The 18,393-nt window shown below is 38.0% G+C and overlaps 1 protein-coding gene across 4 annotated transcripts in view; it reads left to right on the top strand.

Moving 5' to 3' along the window:
* The window catches only part of pak1 (p21 protein (Cdc42/Rac)-activated kinase 1), a 74,314-nt gene extending 57,005 nt beyond the window's left edge, over nucleotides 1–17,309 (top strand). For all 4 annotated transcript variants that reach the window (XM_038288484.1, XM_038288485.1, XM_038288487.1 and 1 more), the window contains 9 exons: nucleotides 2,902–3,139; nucleotides 7,454–7,517; nucleotides 11,665–11,713; nucleotides 12,193–12,305; nucleotides 13,675–13,792; nucleotides 14,485–14,584; nucleotides 15,218–15,414; nucleotides 15,865–16,002; nucleotides 16,825–17,309. In XM_038288484.1, coding sequence (XP_038144412.1) covers nucleotides 2,902–3,139; nucleotides 7,454–7,517; nucleotides 11,665–11,713; nucleotides 12,193–12,305; nucleotides 13,675–13,792; nucleotides 14,485–14,584; nucleotides 15,218–15,414; nucleotides 15,865–16,002; nucleotides 16,825–16,911 — 1,104 coding nt within the window. In that variant the 3' untranslated portion in view covers nucleotides 16,912–17,309. The remainder of the gene's footprint in view (nucleotides 1–2,901; nucleotides 3,140–7,453; nucleotides 7,518–11,664; nucleotides 11,714–12,192; nucleotides 12,306–13,674; nucleotides 13,793–14,484; nucleotides 14,585–15,217; nucleotides 15,415–15,864; nucleotides 16,003–16,824) is intronic.
* The last annotated feature ends 1,084 nt before the right edge of the window (nucleotides 17,310–18,393 follow it).

An 18,393-nucleotide genomic window follows, 5' to 3' on the forward strand; every position in this document is an offset into this window, starting at 1 on the left:
TTCAGCTGAATATGGGTTGAAAAAGATTAGCAAGTCATTGTATTCTGTTTTTATTTTTGATTTACATAACATGCCAACTTTTCTGGTTTTGGGTTTTTATTTCGTCCCCCTAAGACAATTCAAACTGTCCATTAGAGCAGGTCCAGACAGCAGAACGCCCTGCTGGTGCGTTGGGGCATTCGTTTGGACCCACAAGCCTCTTCCTCTGTTGACATTCATTAGCGACCTCATGCTCCAACCAGTCACACCAGGCAGCCCTTTCAAAAAGGAAGAAAACGATCCTTTCTAAACCTTCTCAGATGGAGGGAAAGGTGAAGCACAGATCTGTTTTTCTGTTTGTGTTAAGCAAACATAACTGCGACCAAATAAAATGGCACATTAGATATTATTTTTTATAACTTAAAGCTACCTGGCAACTTTAAAGTTTTAATTTTTCTTTAAAAATGTCTCCAACATCTTTTCACTTTAGTTCAATAACAATATTTACAGCCAAAGTTCCCAGTTTTTAAAAAAATATCTCATGAATTTTAATGGCGCAGCTGTGATTCATTTCAGATTCGTAGAGGAAAAGGTAGGAAATCAGAAGCAGGTTTTGTGTCGCGTCTGGGTCAGTTTTTGCTCTGACTAAGAAAAGTGACTCTATTTGTTCCAGATGAGATGACAAATGTTCAGTTTCTAGATCTGTTAGAGGGGAAGCTCAGGGTTTGTTGTTTGGAGAACCTATAGTGATTCTAGGCTTGTTTTTTCCAATAATTTAGAGTTTATCTAAGTTGAGATTTTACCCTTTTATTTCCATGATAGTTAGTAGTTCATTCCAGTCCTCAAATCCACATTCAGTAAATTGAGCATATCAAAGTGAGCTGCAACAGACTGGATTTAATATATATATATATACCGTATTAGTGCTGTCAATCGATTAAATTTTTTTAATCGCAATTAATCGCATCAATGCCTGAGTTAACTCGCGATTAATCGCATTTTAATCGCACATTTTTTTCCTGATTGAAAATCATTTAAATACTCTCGATGACATACAAAAAAATACATACAGGCTAGGTTTGTGCCAATGTTCTTTTTTTAAAATGAAAACAGGTCACAGATACTGATTTATGCCAAAAATAACAAATATGTAGCCAAAAAAAAGGCCCTGAAAACAGGCTGATGTAAAAGACAGTCTTTACAGTTAATACAGTATTTTGAACAAAGACAAGCATTTTACCCTACTGCTATAAAATTTAGTAGAGTTAACATTAGATGTTAATTAACCAAGGTAATAATGAACAATTTTCAATCAATACATCAAAATCAATAGACCGACATCACTAGATGGAGGTAGTATATGCTCTAGAAAGTTACTTTTCAGCCTCTTAACAAAAATGAGAACACACACCCACCCACCCACACACAGACACACCCACCCACCCACACACACACACACACACACACACACACACACACACACACACACACGATACTGACCTGTGGCGTACACAGACAGCAAGAGTGCCGTAGCAGATTCCATTTCACCTCAGTAATCTGTTTTCTCAGCGTATTTCAGGTTGCTACTAGGCACCAGACACTCAACTTGTTTGTTGGTGGTGGGGCTTAAAGAAAAGGCACTAGCGTCACCCAGTGTATGAGCGTCTTTTTCCCTTGAGGAGGTCCGCTCTCGAAGCCTATGAGAAATGCATAGACTGGGGGAAAATAGCCCCGCCTTCCCGCAGGCTGCAGCGGGATGTACTTGGAAAATTGTACCATAAAACCACATAGCGTTAATCTCACGTTAAAAAAATTATCGCCGTTAAAATGGCCTCACGTTAACGCGATAATAACGCGATAATTTTGACAGCACTAATATATATATATGAAATATAATATTTTATTGAAATATAAATATTTTTATACAATTAATTAAATGTTAAAATGTCAAGAAAATGCCTCAGGTGACAGAAAATTAACTACAGTTCAGTGTGTGTGATTTTTTGACCTTGTAAAATCTACAAACTGCAAACAAATTAGTGCAATCAGAGGTGTGATTTTGGCTTGGAAAAATCCCAGCTGTCCGTTCTAGAGCTAGATTTCTATTTTTTAACTTCGCAGATCCTTTGGTTACAGAACAGAGAAAAGAAAAATACTCTCAGCTGGGTTGTGTTTTAATTAGAAGAATTATCTGATGAAAGTCGAGTTGAGATAAATGTCTTGGTTCTAAAAAAGAAAAAAAAAAAAGCATATAAAAATACACATTTTACAATTAATCACGTTAGTATCAGAATGAAAAACTTTCTTACAGGCATAAATCTGTAATAGACACAAACATCCTTTGTTGCTCCTTTCTCAGACCGGGTGGCGGTGGAGAGGCTGCCTCTCTTAGTGTTACCACGGCGATGACTTTAATGCAACGACTCCCAGCATCACAAACATGCTCAGACCAGCACACACACTGCACTCCTATTATTGGCTGACTTTTTATGCTTGTTGATCTGAAAGACTAAAATATCTCACAACTACAATTTATTCTAAGCTCCTTCTTCACAGGATGGTTTTTAATCATCTGGGTTAATGACCTAATTAAATGTTTTAAAATTTACTTCTGATATGTTTTTAAGTTATTTAGAGATTATTGTAGAATTTGTATATCAAAGTTTTCTAAAAAATTAAAGATAGTTAGAAACATTATTACTTTATTTCATTGTTAAACAAATGAAATATTGACCTTGCTCTAAATTTCCATTTATCTTTTTTTTTTTTATCATTGGTAAACTTTGTGTTTATGTAATATTCAGAATGCATAACAATATTCCACAGCTGTGTAAACTCTTCTGCAATTAAGACTACAGGTATTTTACAGCATGATTTCGTTTAATTGTGTTAATTCACCCAGTTGAACCTCTGTTTCATTAGATATACACCCGATCGGTGATCGAGCCCCTCCCTCCTCCTTCAACCAAAGATGCAGCCACCTCCCCCATCATCCCACCAACAACCGCAGCCACAGCTGCCGTCACCCCCTCCCCACCTGCAGAGGCGGCTCCCAGCAGCCCCCCCAGTGCAAGCCCCGCCCCCGGCCCATCTCTGCCTCGCACGCAAGATAAAAGTAAGAAGAAGAAGATGTCTGATGAGGAGATCCTGGAAAAACTACGTAAGTCTGACAGCAGCACACCCTGTGCACTCATGGGTGGACAGGGGCTGATCTTTAGCGTTCTGATTTTTACTCTGCTGCAGAGTACAGATACAGACCAAAGGATGAAACTATTTATACCTGCTGCAGAATGAGAGCAGAGGCTCCACCTGCTTATTTTAGTCTCTTGACAGGGTGTTAGCGTTTTGTTTCTTTCTAAGAATGGATTGGCTTATATTAAGGGTCAACACAAGCTGATGATGACTTTTGCAAGTTATTTAAAAAGCATAAAAATATATTTGTATCTGGGATAAAATGTATTACCTGCTAAAGAAAAGCAAACTTTATAATTTTTGTTTGTTTGCTCACTTTAGACTCTGTACATTCCTCATATAACTTCAGGTTAAAGTTATTTTATACTGAAAATCCAATTCCAGCTTTTTTCTTTATTAACATAAAAGTAGATAATTTTTCTAGAAATACACAAACAAGATTTTATTTGACAGCATTTTAACAGTTTCTAGTTAATCCAATGTTTACAAACCACATGCCTAACACCTCTAAATTTAAATCAGTGGAGGAAACAGCATTAAGAGGTGTGAAGTGAGAGATGGAGGATGAGGAAACATTGTTTAGAAGAAAAATACTGCAGAAGTCCAGATTGTCCGTGCAGAACTCTGTTGAAGTTCTTTCCTACTTATTTCAAGAAAATTCTGGAAAAGGAAAATTTTTAAAATTCTTCAATTCCCATCCATCAAGCCATCCATCGCTTTTGCAGATATTTTGGTGCTTTATTTAAATCCTGGTTGCATACATGTCAGCATTAAATTTCATATGAACTTTGATATTTATGGCTTACAATGAGCCAAAAATTTACCAAGAACCTGTGGATTTCACTGGACCTTAAAATATTAGTGTGACCCCTTACAGGTCTTTCATTTTTTTTCAATTTTTTTTTTCATTTTTTTTCTCCACACCTTAAACGTCTCATATCGTGCTGCATTTGGAAGAAAAAAAATTATAATTTACAAAGAGCCCTCCACGGCATTATTCTGTCATTTGTGCAGGGAAATTCTTCTAAGATTAGGCAGACCGCATTTACCAAAAATCTCCTTATTCAGCCCTCCTCTGGATGAGCTGTTTTAGCTTTTTATGCCCTTTCCTGCGCCCCCACAACAAGCAACCATGACAACCAGTTAGTTTGTAGAGACGGCCACTTGGAGCGTGGAATAAGACATTAGATGAAGGCCCTACCTTCACCGATGGGCCGCTGCAGACTGCTCTGGACATTTTTATTTCCCCTTATGACATCATAAAGGGAATGCTTTTCAAACAGAGCATTTTGAGCACACATTAGATAAGAGGTGGAAAACTGTAGTGAGAGAGGTTCAGGGTTTATTTCATTTGTGAATTGCATACAGCAGCTTCAGGACACATGAGCGTTACAAAATGTCTATTATGTGAATTTTGCATAATATGGGACTTTTAATATTATAGATCTTCAAACAAGCATTAGTACCAAACAGATAAAACAAAGTATAAATGCGGTTTGAAAAGATGATTTCACCTATGAAGGGGGGGAATGCTGACCAATCTACCAGACCTAAGCAAGTGAGTACTTATATTTCAAGCCAACTCATGGATTAACTGTGATTAACCAGATGTTTAGGACAGAAGAGGTTCTTCCACCTAACCTGAAGAATCAAGAATACACTTAAACAATACCTCTCTGACAACATGTAGGTGGCTAAAAGATCTCACATGGCAATAAATAACCCCCAGATAAAGTAATACAGGTAGATACACTATATTGCCAAAAGTATTTGCTCACCCATCCAAATTATTGGAATCAGGTGTTCCAATCACTTCCATGGCCACAGGTGTATAAATTCAAGCACCTAGGCATGCAGACTGTTTTTACAAACATTTGTGAAAGAATGGGTCGCTCTCAGGAGCTCAGTGAATTCCAGCGTGGAACTGTGATAGGATGCCACCTGTGCAACAAATCCAGTCGTGAAATTTCCTCGCTCCTAAATATTCCACAGTCAACTGTCAGCTGTATTATAAGAAAATGGAAGTGTTTGGGAACGACAGCAACTCAGCCACGAAGTGGTAGGCCACGTAAACTGACGGAGCGGGGTCAGCGGATGCTGACGCGCATAGTGCGAAGAGGTCGCCAACTTTCTGCAGAGTCAATCACTACAGACCTCCAAACTTCATGTGGCCTTCAGATTAGCTCAAGAACAGTGCGCAGAGAGCTTCATGGAATGGGTTTCCATGGTCGAGCAGCTGCATCCAAGCCATACATCACCAAGTGCAATGCAAAGCGTCGGATGCGGTGGTGTAAAGCACGCCGCCACTGGACTCTAGAGCAGTGGAGACGCGTTCTCTGGAGTGACGAATCGCGCTTCTCCATCTGGCAATCTGATGGACGGGTCTGGGTTTGGCGGTTGCCAGGAGAACGGTACTTGTCTGACTGCATTGTGCCAAGTGTAAAGTTTGGTGGAGGGGGGATTATGGTGTGGGGTTGTTTTTCAGGAGCTGGGCTTGGCCCCTTAGTTCCAGTGAAAGGAACTCTGAATGCTTCAGCATACCAAGACATTTTGGACAATTCCATGCTCCCAACTTTGTGGGAACAGTTTGGAGCTGGCCCCTTCCTCTTCCAACATGACTGTGCACCAGTGCACAAAGCAAGGTCCATAAAGACATGGATGACAGAGTCTGGTGTGGATGAACTTGACTGGCCTGCACAGAGTCCTGACCTCAACCCGATAGAACACCTTTGGGATGAATTAGAGCGGAGACTGAGAGCCAGGCCTTCTCGTCCAACATCAGTGTGCGACCTCACAAATGCGCTTCTGGAAGAATGGTCAAAAATTCCCATAAACACACTCCTAAACCTTGTGGACAGCCTTCCCAGAAGAGTTGAAGCTGTTCTAGCTGCAAAGGGTGGATCGACGTCATATTGAACCCTATGGATTAGGAACGGGATGTCACTTAAGCTCATATGTGAGTCAAGGCAGGTGAGCAAATACTTTTGGCAATATAGTGTATCTGACACAAAGTCGTTCCCATATGTCTTTTAGACTCCATCGAACTATGCAGAAATGAAGAAAACGTGGAGCGATACAGAACCCACTCATCAGTAACTGGCATTTCTAAATTCGACCAATAACAGAGCATTTCAGAAAAAGAATATTGCAAATATAATCAAATGAACTTTGATTATATTTTGCTGCTTTGCTACTTTAGCACTTAGACAACTTGCTGTAATTGATGGAACCATAAACTCTACTCAATAAACCCCGAAGGAGAATGCTTTAGTTATTTTTTTCCCCCTCTTAGAAATTAAAATAATTAATTACAAAGTGTATATAGGTCTTAATGGAGTTAAGGTTATATTTAACAGCGACAAAGAAAGAAAATCTAAGGGGAAAGTTGCCATGGGTTATATAACAGCATTGTATCCATCCCTTTCAACATGGCGCTTCAGGCCCGTTACTGAACGGGGTTTCCCAGCAGCAGGAGATTGTTTGGCTCTTAGGAATCTGACAAATGATTTTTAAAATAGCTGTCCTCATTGTTTCCTGCTGAGCGAGTTTCACCAACTCGTTAATAAGCTGCAGCACTTTGTTTTAGCTGAAATGTCTCCTCACAGCAATCTGCAGCCCTTTTTAACAAGTAGCCTGAAAATAGCAGTTCTTTCTTCTTGTCCGTCATAGCTCCAAATCAGTTACTAAAACTTCCACACATTAGGCAATAAGTCTTTACCCCCTTGATGATGAGATGTTTTGGTGTATATATACTGTATGGATAAAACTGTATATTTTCACCATGCCTGTTCAGATGTGCTCAGGTCTCCCTCTGCTGGTAAGAGCAGGACACTGCTTGTCTGTCTGCCTCTTATTGACAGACCTGATATCCACTTTCAGCTGACTCCTCTGTGCAATCCTTCTGTCTGATTAATTGTTCTTTCTCTCAATCTCCTGTGGTTGCTTTTTTCCCCCTAAATTAATCCTCTAATTCTTTTCCTTTGGCCATTTATCACAATTAACAGCTGACTATTCACTGATTCTGTGTTGAGACTTTTCTCTTAGGAAATTAGTTTCCTTAAAGTTACCTTTGGTTTCAGATTTTGTGTTCCTTGGTTTTTAACGCTGCATTAAGTTTACTAAGTTTGACAGAGAAGATGTAGAGAAGAATAAAAATGGATAGAAACTCACTTTTCTACCAATGAAATGATTATAAATGTTGTTTTGGATGACTTTTTGCTGCTTTGTTTTCTTGGTCAATAAATAAATTTGTTCTGTTCTTTCTCTTTTTTATTCTCCTCAGGGACAATTGTTAGCGTTGGAGACCCCAAGAAGAAATATACACGATTTGAAAAGATAGGACAGGGGTGAGTGCTTTTTTAATTATAATGTAAAAAGTCTAAAATCTGGTAGTGACACATATTACAGTGTACACTTTTCATACCGTTTTTTTTTTTTTTTTTTTTATCTCCAAAACTAAAAAAATAAATAAAAAAAAAACCTTTCCAGGACTGATTTATTTTTCCAGAAAATTTCCATCTATTTTTCAGCTATTTTCCTTTACAAGAAACTTTAACGTACAGGGTTGTGTTGATGTCATTAGTAGTTTGCAGGGATTACAGGTTATTTTAAGAAATTTTATTAACATTCCAAAAATTAAAGGTAAATTTCACAGCATTGAAAGAAAATGAAAAGGCCCCTGAAAATAAGCTGTAAGAGTTTTAAGATAACACACTTCTAGTCATTGTATCCCATAGGATTAACCTTCAAATTCATGGAAAGTAATGTGTAACATAAGTTCCACAAAGTATTTACATCAAAATCAATACATGATACACCCCAGTCATTTAAAGGACTTAGTTGTTGATGTTTTTTACGTGTAAGTTCATAAAATTAGGCCTGTAAGACTTAAAGGGATAGTTAGGGATTTTTGACATCAATCTGTATGGCATCCCCATCACCAGTGTCATGCAATCAAACTGACTTACCCCTGGCAGCATCCTGTGAGCAGAGTTCTCGTCCAGCTTTGGTCAAGCCGAAAGTAGTCCGGCAGGTTTGCTAGACCCAGCGAAATAAAACGTTTCTCTTCCCAAAACATTATGTGTTCAAAAGAGCGATATTTTTGCATCCCAAAAACATTGTAGTGGAAAAAGTCACACGTCGTTATCACTTGGTCCTATTTTCTCTCTGTTCGTATCAGTGCGCGCGACACCATGACCTGACAGCTAGGGCCTACTAACCTGACAACAGCCAGATGCATGTCTCGCTAGGCGGAGCGAGACATGCATCTGGCTGTTGTTGAGCTCGCTGTCAGAATGACGGCGCGCACTGATACGAACAGAGAGAAAATAGGACCAAGTGATAACGACGTGTGACTTTTTCCACTACAATGTTTTTGGGATGCAAAAATATCGCTCTTTTGAACACATAATGTTTTGGGAAGAGAAACGTTTTATTTCGCTGGGTCTAGCAAACCTGCCGGACTACTTTCGGCTTGACCAAAACTGGACGAGAACTCTGCTCACAGGATGCTGCCAGGGGTAAGTCAGTGTGATTGCATGACACTGGTGATGGGGATGCCATACAGATTCATGTCAAAAATCCCGAACTATCCCTTTAAGTTTAAGTTTGCCCATCATGCGCTCTAGTTGACCTGTAGAACAAAAAGTTTACTTTTAAGTCAAAAGTAACTCCATTATACAGGTGCTGGTCATAAAATTAGAATATCATGAAAAAGTAGATTGATTTCAGTAATTCCATTTAAAAAGTGAAACTTGTATATTATATTCATACATTACATACAAACTCATATATTTCAGATGTTTATTTTGTTTAATTTTGATGATTACAAATGACAACAAATGAAAATCTCAAATTCATCATATCAGAAAATTAGAATATTGTGAAAAGGTTCAAAATTGATGGCCCCTGGTGCCACACTCTAATCAGCTAATTAACTAAAACCACCTGCAAAAGCCTTTAAATGGTCTTTCAGTCTAGTTCTATAGGCTACACAATCATGGGGAAGACTGCTGACTTGACAGTTGTCCAAAAGACGACCATCGACACCTTGCACAAGGAGGGCAAGACACAAAAGGTCATCGCTAAAGAGGCTGGCTGTTCACAGAGCTCAGTGTCCAAGCACATTAATAGAGAGGCGAAGGGAAGGAAAAGATGTGGTCGAAAAAAGTGTACAAGCAAGAGAGATAACCGCACCCTGGAGAGGATTGTGAAACAAAACCCCTTCAAAAATGTGGGGGAGATTCACAAAGAGTGGACTGCAGCTGGAGTGAGTGCTTCAAGAACCACCACACACAGACGTATGAAAGACATGGGTTTCTGCTGTCGCATTCCTTGTGTCAAGCCACTCTTGAACCACAGACAGCGTCAGAAGCGTCTTGCCTGGGCTAAAGAGAAACAGGACTGGACTGCTGGTGAGTGGTCCAAAGTCATGTTCTCTGATGAAAGTAAATTTTGCATTTCCTTTGGAAATCAAGGTCCCAGAGTCTGGAGGAAAAGAAGAGAGGCACTTCATCCACGTTGCTTGAAGTCCAGTGTAAAGTTTCCACAGTCAGTGATGGTTCGGGGTGCCATGTCATCTGCTGGTGTTGGTCCATTGTGTTTTCTGAGGTCCAGGGTCAACGCAGCCACATACCAGGAAGTTTTAGAGCACTTCATGCTTCCTGCAGCTGACCAACTTTTTGGAGATGCAGATTTCATTTTCCAACAGGACTTGGCACCTGCACACAGTGCCAAAGCTACCAGTACCTGGTTGAAGGACCATGGTATCCCTGTTCTTAATTGGCCAGCAAACTCTCCTGACCTTAACCCCATAGAAAATCTATGGGGTATTGTGAAGAAGAAGATGCAATACACCAGACCCAACAATTCAGAAGAGCTAAAAGCCACTATTAGAGCAACCTGGGCTATCATAACACCTGAGCAGTGCCACAGACTGATCGACTCCATGCCACGCCGCATTGCTGCAGTAATACAGGCCAAAGAAGGCCCAACTAAATACTGAGTGCTGTACATGCTCATACTTTTCATGTTCATACTTTTCAGTTGGCCAACATTTCTATAAATCCTTTGTTTTTATTGGTCTTCAGTAATATTCTAATTTTCTGATATGATGAATTTGAGATTTTCATTTGTTGTCATTTGTAATCATCAAAATTAAACAAAATAAACATCTGAAATATATGAGTTTGTATGTAATGTATGAATATAATATACAAGTTTCACTTTTTAAATGGAATTACTGAAATCAATCTACTTTTTCATGATATTCTAATTTTATGACCAGCACCTGTACTAGAGCCCATTGGACTGCTCCAGGAAAGGCTGGGGGAACGAGTCAATTTGTGACACACTCCAGTGCATGAAATATAAGTTCTTATAAGTATTTATTGACTTAGATTAAGGTTGGGCAATATATTGTGATTTTGAAAATATCTTTTTTTTTTTTTTTTCAAAAGAGATAAAAGATAAGTCTATATCAGATGGTCTACATTGCAATTTAATAACACTATTATGAATTCTATTGGCTTATTTTTATTGATGATCTGATGTTTATCCACATCTATTTGTTGAAGAAGGTACAGGCCTGACATTTGGGGCAGAGCTTTTATTCACAGCGGCCTTTTTTTTGATTATTTTATGAAAAGACAAACATGTTGAAGAATTTCTGATATTTTCATTCATTTAAAAATATTGAAACATAATTTTTTGTCCATATAATCTAGCCTAACTTGCAGTAAAGTTTATTGTAAATTCTGGAAATTCCCAAATTAAAAGTTAAATCAGTAATTCCCTCCCCCAAAGTAACCCTTAAGTTATTCTTAAAATACAGTGGAGAATTGTAGTATAATAGTTATTAAGGGTAAGTTCTGGAAAGTCCTGGGTTCCAAGTTGCCTCATAATAAAACATCCTGTACATGTGATGTATGATGCATTTTATTTATACCCATTTCCTCCCAGTTTTGTTTATTACAGGCCCTTTTTTTAACTTAAATTGTTGTTTTTAAGTAAACTATAATCAAGGGTTGTTTATTAGTCAGCCTTTACTTACTACTTTTTTCTCTGTAAACATTTTGCAGAAAGCATTTGGAGGGAAATATAGAGGCTTGTGAACAAGTCGTCTTTTAGTTAAACCTGGAGCCACATGAAGTGTTTATTGTGAAGCAAAACACCCAACATTTCATGATGATTTAGATCAGTTTATCTTTCCAAGTAGTTGATTTATGAGCTTTATATAGAATTTTATTTAAAGCATTTAAATTTCTCTTTTTTTATGTACAGTATATGGCATTTTAAATGTGTTTTATTTTTGTTTCCTAAACTTAGCCACTCTAACAGTATCCTTGAGGAGTTGTTGTTGTATTGTATACATGTTGAAGTATATATATGTTCTAAAAAGATATAAAACCAACAAAAATGTTTTCTTTAAATAGTATAAATTCAGCCTACCACCTGCTCAAACTTGTCTAACTGGACTTTCTTGCTTTTTCTTAGAGCTTCTGGCACGGTGTACACAGCTATCGACATTGCTACAGGACAGGAGGTTGGTTCTTCAAAAACTGATGAGACCTTAAACTTGTTATATTTTAATGTTAATCTATAAAACATTTGCCACAAAACTGGGAAAAACTACATCCTACTAATTATAAGCTTGAAACTTCTATAAAACCAAAGAAATAAGGAGCGTCTAACTCCTGCAAACATAAAGTCATTTCTGATTTGAATATTTGTTTTAAAATATGTCTCTGAAATATCAATTCAGTAACTAAAGTAAGTTTAAATGAAATTTCAAACCAAAGCCTAATTGAAATATTCATAAGATATGTGCAACAGACATTTATTTAACCTTTTTTAAGCCTTTATTTGAAGCAAAACAACCCAGCTGATTACATTATACAGCTGATTCCTTCTGTCAAACTCACACTCATTACGTCTACTCTCAGATCGTAAACTCTTTACTCCCTGTAGGTGTATGCATCCTGTTCATGTCATCCTTTACTTCATTGCGGTCTTTCCCCTCAGGTCGCCATCAAACAGATGAACTTGCAGCAGCAGCCGAAAAAAGAGCTGATCATCAACGAGATTCTGGTGATGAGGGAAAACAAAAACCCAAACATTGTCAACTACCTGGACAGGTTAGCTCTCACAGCACACTTCTAGTCCTTGGAGAAGATAAATCACTGGAACGAGAGGAAGGAGGTGGTGGGGAAAGCTTTTGGACTGAGAAAAGTCTTTTTAAAAATATAAAGGAATTTTTAGTTCTTAGTTAAACAAAAGTATTTACAGTTTATTGGAACTTTCTAATAATGTGAATATTTTGAGACATAGATTCAGATGTTATATTGTTGTTAAGTGTTTTATCAAACCACCTTCAGGATATCCCAGCATGCTCTCTGTTATCTTTAGGATCTGTTAAACTGTAGCTTCAGGTATATTATGAACATACAGAGAGTGAATGCGTGACACTTAAATATTGCAGCTAAACAACTGCAGCCTCACACAGGATGATGAGTGATAACAACTGGGATTTACTAAGATGTGTTGTTAATAGTATTGACATATGGGTTTTTAACTGTTGCACACTCATGGGACTGAATTACTTTCTGTCTTTTTAGTGCTATTCTTTCATTTTATAAGATTTCCTCATAATATAACTTTAGTGTCATCTTGTTGTTCAGCTTTGAATTTAAAGCATTTATTACAAACATTCTATTTTAAGAACAGATCTACATTAGTTTATCTTTTCCTTCTTAAAGTTAACCTTTTATATGTTTAATTTAAAAAGTAGAGATTTAATCGATTATTTTGAGCCCTCCAGATTGTTAGTGTTCAAAAGTCGCTGAACTATGTAATGAAGTTAGTGATCCGAACACAAGAACTGCTCTGGGAGTTTTCAGGTCTGTCAGTTAAAGCAAAACATCCAAAGAGCTGGTTTTGGTCAGACTTTGACGGGTGCATTCAGTTCATAGAAACCCAGCGTCTGTGGTATGTCTGGTTACCACGGTAACTCATCTGATGCGGAGGTATCAAGGAGGCTGGTGCCAGCGCTGTCATCTCCATGGAAACACCATTTTGCTGTTACTGATATACTGGCTGTGTGTTTAATGTGTTTTTTTTTTTTTTCTGGACTGTTAAATCATTCAGGAACATGTAATGTGTGTTGGCTCCCGTTTTATGAGCACTCTGTTGCCCATGGGTCACTGGTTTCTGATTGGTTTAAACTGGTACGGCAAACAGATGTTCACAGGTGCACAAAAAAAAAAAATTATCAAAATAAGTTTACTAATATATTAAGATGATTTTTTTTTCTTCCAGAGCTAATGGTTAGCATCCTACATTGGTTTTAATCTTATAAGTTTGGTTAACATGTTGTTAGTTCATTTATCGTTGTTTAAAAACAAAACATTATTTAAATTTTTTTTATCTAGATTTTTCTATTTTTTGCCCACAGTTGTAAACACTGATTGTGTAAATAATCTAAATTGTACCTGTTGCCTGGTCTAGTTATCTGGTTGGAGACGAGCTCTGGGTGGTGATGGAGTACCTGGCTGGAGGTTCTCTGACCGACGTCGTCACGGAAACCTGTATGGATGAAGCTCAGATTGCTGCTGTGTGCAGAGAGGTAAGAAACAGGTTAAACCATTTTTAGGGCTTTATTTGTCAAAAAATTGTTCTCATCAAGAAAATGTATGTGATATGTTTCATTGAAATAAGAAAACTCCCAAAGCACATGCTTAGAAAAAATAAAACCCAACAGAAACCCCACACTTTAAATGAGAAAACAAACACATTTCCACTTCACTATAGTGAACCTTTTTTGGAGTTTTTCATTATTTCTATTCAACGTTTACTGTGGAAAGAGTGAAAGGACTTATTTTGTTTTAATTGGCAAACAACATGATTTTATTTATCATTTCATGCTAAAAAGTTGAAAACACTTGACCTAAAGAAAGTTTACAAATTACAGTATTTAATTTTGTAAAAATAGTCTGATAGACAGGATACAGTGTTAATTACTTTCCCATCAGAATAACATCTGTAAACCAGATAAAGCTTTTAATGGCCGACATTCTGGCTGCCAAAAGTAACAAACATCGGGCTTAACTAGAGGAGCTTTAGCGCTACTTTTATTTATAATGTTCACAAAGCCAGAACTTTGTCTAAATGGACTGCAGCCATCAGAATGCAACTTCTTCATGTAATATTCTAACTGCTTTAGCATGAGGTATGTTTTAACACCAGCAGTATTATTCTTGTTAATTTGTTGTGATGTATCTTTGATAACTGTATTCAAGCTCCATTGTTTTTCTTCAGTGTCTTCAGGCCTTAGAGTTTCTCCACTCGAACCAGGTCATCCATCGAGACATCAAGAGCGACAACATTCTGCTGGGCATGGACGGCTCCGTCAAACTCAGTCAGTCTTAATTTGTTTCCTGTTTCTTTTGCCTTTCTCACGAAATGCTTCCTCCATGCTCTGAGAAAATCAGAAAATTTATTTCACTTGGAATGAGAACTGTGGAAAAATAGGTTAAGAAAGGTGTGCGATTTCTCTCTTTTTTTTCTTCCCATCATGGATGCTTCATGGCCCTTCTCTTGGCTGCCTTTGCCCCCATAAATGATGGCAACCTTTCATTAAGAAAAGGAAGTGTAGAGTGAAACATCTCACACGTTTAGTCTGTTTTCTTGGCAGCTCAGATGTGTGCTGGGTTTACTTTTAACCCTCCATCCTTTCAGAAAACACAGACTTGATGGGAGCTGTCCCAGTTTGTGCCTGTAGTGAATTAGTAATCTATCTACTTTACGTCTAAAAGCATTTTTCTGCTAAACAATTTTTCAGTTATCAGCTCTCAATAAACTACTTTTTTATTTGTGTCTCTATCATGAAAATGGCGCAAATATTCAATCAAAAATACCAATGTAACAGTCTGATAAAAGAAAATGAAGTGATTTGGCCCAAAGTGACTCTCATCCAAAAAAGATGAAAATGGTTAAAGTTTATTGAGGTCTTTTAATCTCCAAATGTGCTTTCTCTCTCTCCTCCTTCCAGCCGACTTTGGATTCTGCGCCCAGATCACACCGGAGCAGAGTAAGCGCAGCACCATGGTCGGCACGCCGTACTGGATGGCTCCAGAGGTGGTGACCCGAAAGGCTTATGGACCCAAAGTGGACATCTGGTCCCTGGGCATCATGGCCATTGAGATGGTGGAGGGGGAGCCGCCATATCTGAATGAGAATCCCCTCAGGGTGAGAGCGGCAGCTTCAGATTTAACTTTAAATGCATCAAGTTGATTTGAACGTTTAACAGTTTTTATGTTTAGTTTTTCCAAAAAAAAAATGAAGAAAGGGTTTCTTCATTTGTGATCAATTTTAGCAGACAAAATAAGGGTTTTCAGCATTAAATTGAACTGAAATAGCTTAATAAGGAAGAACTTAACAATATTATGAGGAAGTGGATTTCATTAAAAGTAAAATCGCATTCCAACACTGACATGAATATTATACTCCTGTTGGATGACGCAATGAGGCGGAGCGACAACAAAGTCAAATGTTCAGATTCAATTTCAGTCTTTATTAAATCAGCCACTAGATGGCAGTAAAACATTTAGGTTATGTTATGACTGAAAGCCTTTCTTTGCCTTTTTAATGCTATAAAAAAATGTTGTTTTGGGTTTTTTTTGTTTCTGCATCGTTTAGGCGCTGTATCTCATAGCAACTAACGGGACGCCAGAGCTGCAGAACCCAGAGAAGCTGTCAACAATATTCAGAGACTTCCTGAACCGGTGTTTGGAGATGGACGTGGAGAAACGGGGCTCTGCTAAAGAACTCCTGCAGGTACAGCAGGGCTGGCTTTCTCTCATCAGCAATAACAAAATGTGCAGACGGAGGGAGAGGTTCATCGTTTTTCTTTTACTAACAGCTTTAGCTATTATTTTCTTTACCTTGTTAAGTAAGTAAATGATAATAATAAAAGGGAAAACTGGGGTCCTCCTTCCTGTGTTTTAGAACATCTGAGTTGAAAAATAATCATGTCTGTTTGGCTTTTGACCTTTTATCTGAATAAAAAAAAACTGTTGGTTATATTAACTTCAAGTCATGGAAAACAAAACAATTAATAGGGCTTAATTTAAATGAATTAAATCAAAGTGCTTCACCGGAAAAAATAGTTTTTGGTTGTTTTTAGGGAAAATGGTTACTTAAAACAACTGACCTCCTAAGATGGGATGAGACTAGTCTGTACCTTATAGATCAATAATGAGCTTTTAAAGTATTATCAAATGAGGACATTCTAAAAATAAACAGATTGGACTGTGTTTTGCTGTGTCTTGTTTTAACAACTACATTTACATGAACGCCTCTAGTTACCTAATTATCCTGGCCGCTTGTTTTGGGCTCATTTAATCGCCACAGCCTGATGGAAAACAAGCCAAGTTAAATAAGGGTAATTACCATCTGAAAACAAAACAAAGCAGTAAAAGTGGTTGGCTAGATAACACTGATTCAAAGTGTGATTTAAAAACAACTTTTTCTCATTTGTTGCACTAAACAGAAAACATGAGGACATGAACTGTAACTGGGAGTTTTCAATCTCTGCTTTGAATAAATATGTTCCTTCTGTTCCTCCCTCCCGGCCTCCTCTCCCCCGTCCTCTTCCAGCACCAGTTTCTGAAGATGGCGAAGCCTCTTTCCAGTCTGACTCCTCTCATCCTGGCAGCGAAAGAGGCAGCAAAGAACAACCGTTAGCTGGCTTTGAATTCCCCCCTCCTGTACGTCTGTGAACACTCCTCAGAAGGTGGTGACAGCTGCCTGCCGGGGTATGAGACGCTCAGAAGGACTGTGGTCATTCTTTCTGAGTGTCTTTTCTCTCACAGCGACAGCTTCTTTCTTTAATCTGGCTCTTTTGCCGTTGACCACGAGGGGCGACGCTTCCACAGCCCCCCACCTCACCACCTGACAGAGAAAGCTTCTTCAACACTCCATCAGACCTGGACGAAAGGATCTAGGGATGCCTTTATTGACATTGCTGTCCTCATAGCCAACATGTTGACTTTACTGAGTTTACTGTCAGAGCCCAAAGATGCATGGTAGTTATTTGTTTTTAGTTGGTACTTCTTTTCAGGACCACGTCATCCAGTCTCACGTCTCTCTGTTAGCTCCTCGTCTTTTGGACGATTCGGGAGTAATTTCTTTTAAACTGTTTTCCTTGTTTTTTTTGTGTGTTCCAATCCCCTTCCAGTGGACCATCGGGGTTTTAATTAAGTTGATTGTAGTGTGATCTTCTGTAGGTTTTGGAATTCAGTGCTTTGTTGTGTCTTTGTGAATGTTGTTCGTTTTGAGGAAACACTGGTTTGCCCAGAGCCATTGATGGACGAGCTTCAGTGATGAACCCATGAAGTTTTCTGTTCACAACCCACAGATTTTTCATCTTAGAGCTTAAACTTGTAATGGTTTAAGAAATAAGTTTATCCAGTCAGCCCAGCCTCATCAGGAGATGCCTACCAAGTAAATCCCATGTATTATAAAAGCTGCACTGGTTTATCTGACTCGGTACTTTTATAAACAGATTTAGCTGTTTATTGTATTAGGTATACAGGTGCTGTTTATACTGTAGCTTCTCTTCTCCTAACAGATTCCTTCTGTTTTTGCTCTATTCTCACATTTCAGTGTCTCAGAATCTCAAACCAATTTCAATATTATAGCCTGAAGCCCAAAGTGCATACATAAAGTGGTTTTTAATTGATTAATTCAGATATTAAGGAATAAAAACTGTCCAAACTAACCTGACCAGCTGTAAAAACTGCCATCAGGTGTTTGTGATGTTCTATCCTCTACATTGGACCAGCGCTCTTTACAGAAATATTTCAGTTTGGCCTCTTTGAGATCATGCCTCAGCTTCTTTTTCAGATTTAAGTACTGAATTTAACAATGCTGTTTAGAAGTGGTTTTGTTATTGTTTGTTGGATCATTGACCGGCTGCAAAACTAACTGTACTTAAAATGATTGGATGTTTTCCTTCAGAATATACGGAATGGTATTTGTTATAGTTTATTTAAAACCAGTTGGTTCATTATCATTTTCAGCCTTTAATAAGAGTCATTGTAGAAGCTCCAAAGAGCCACTTGCTGCTCTGGAGCCACATGTTGCAGAGCCCTGAGTTATTGCCAAACAGTGAGAGGAAATTCTGTGTTTTCAAAAGAAAAAGAAAAGGAAAAATACTGTAGTTCT

This window comes from Cyprinodon tularosa, unplaced genomic scaffold, assembly GCF_016077235.1.
Source record: "Cyprinodon tularosa strain WSP-4 unplaced genomic scaffold, ASM1607723v1 ctg257, whole genome shotgun sequence".
Lineage (NCBI taxonomy): Eukaryota > Metazoa > Chordata > Actinopteri > Cyprinodontiformes > Cyprinodontidae > Cyprinodon > Cyprinodon tularosa.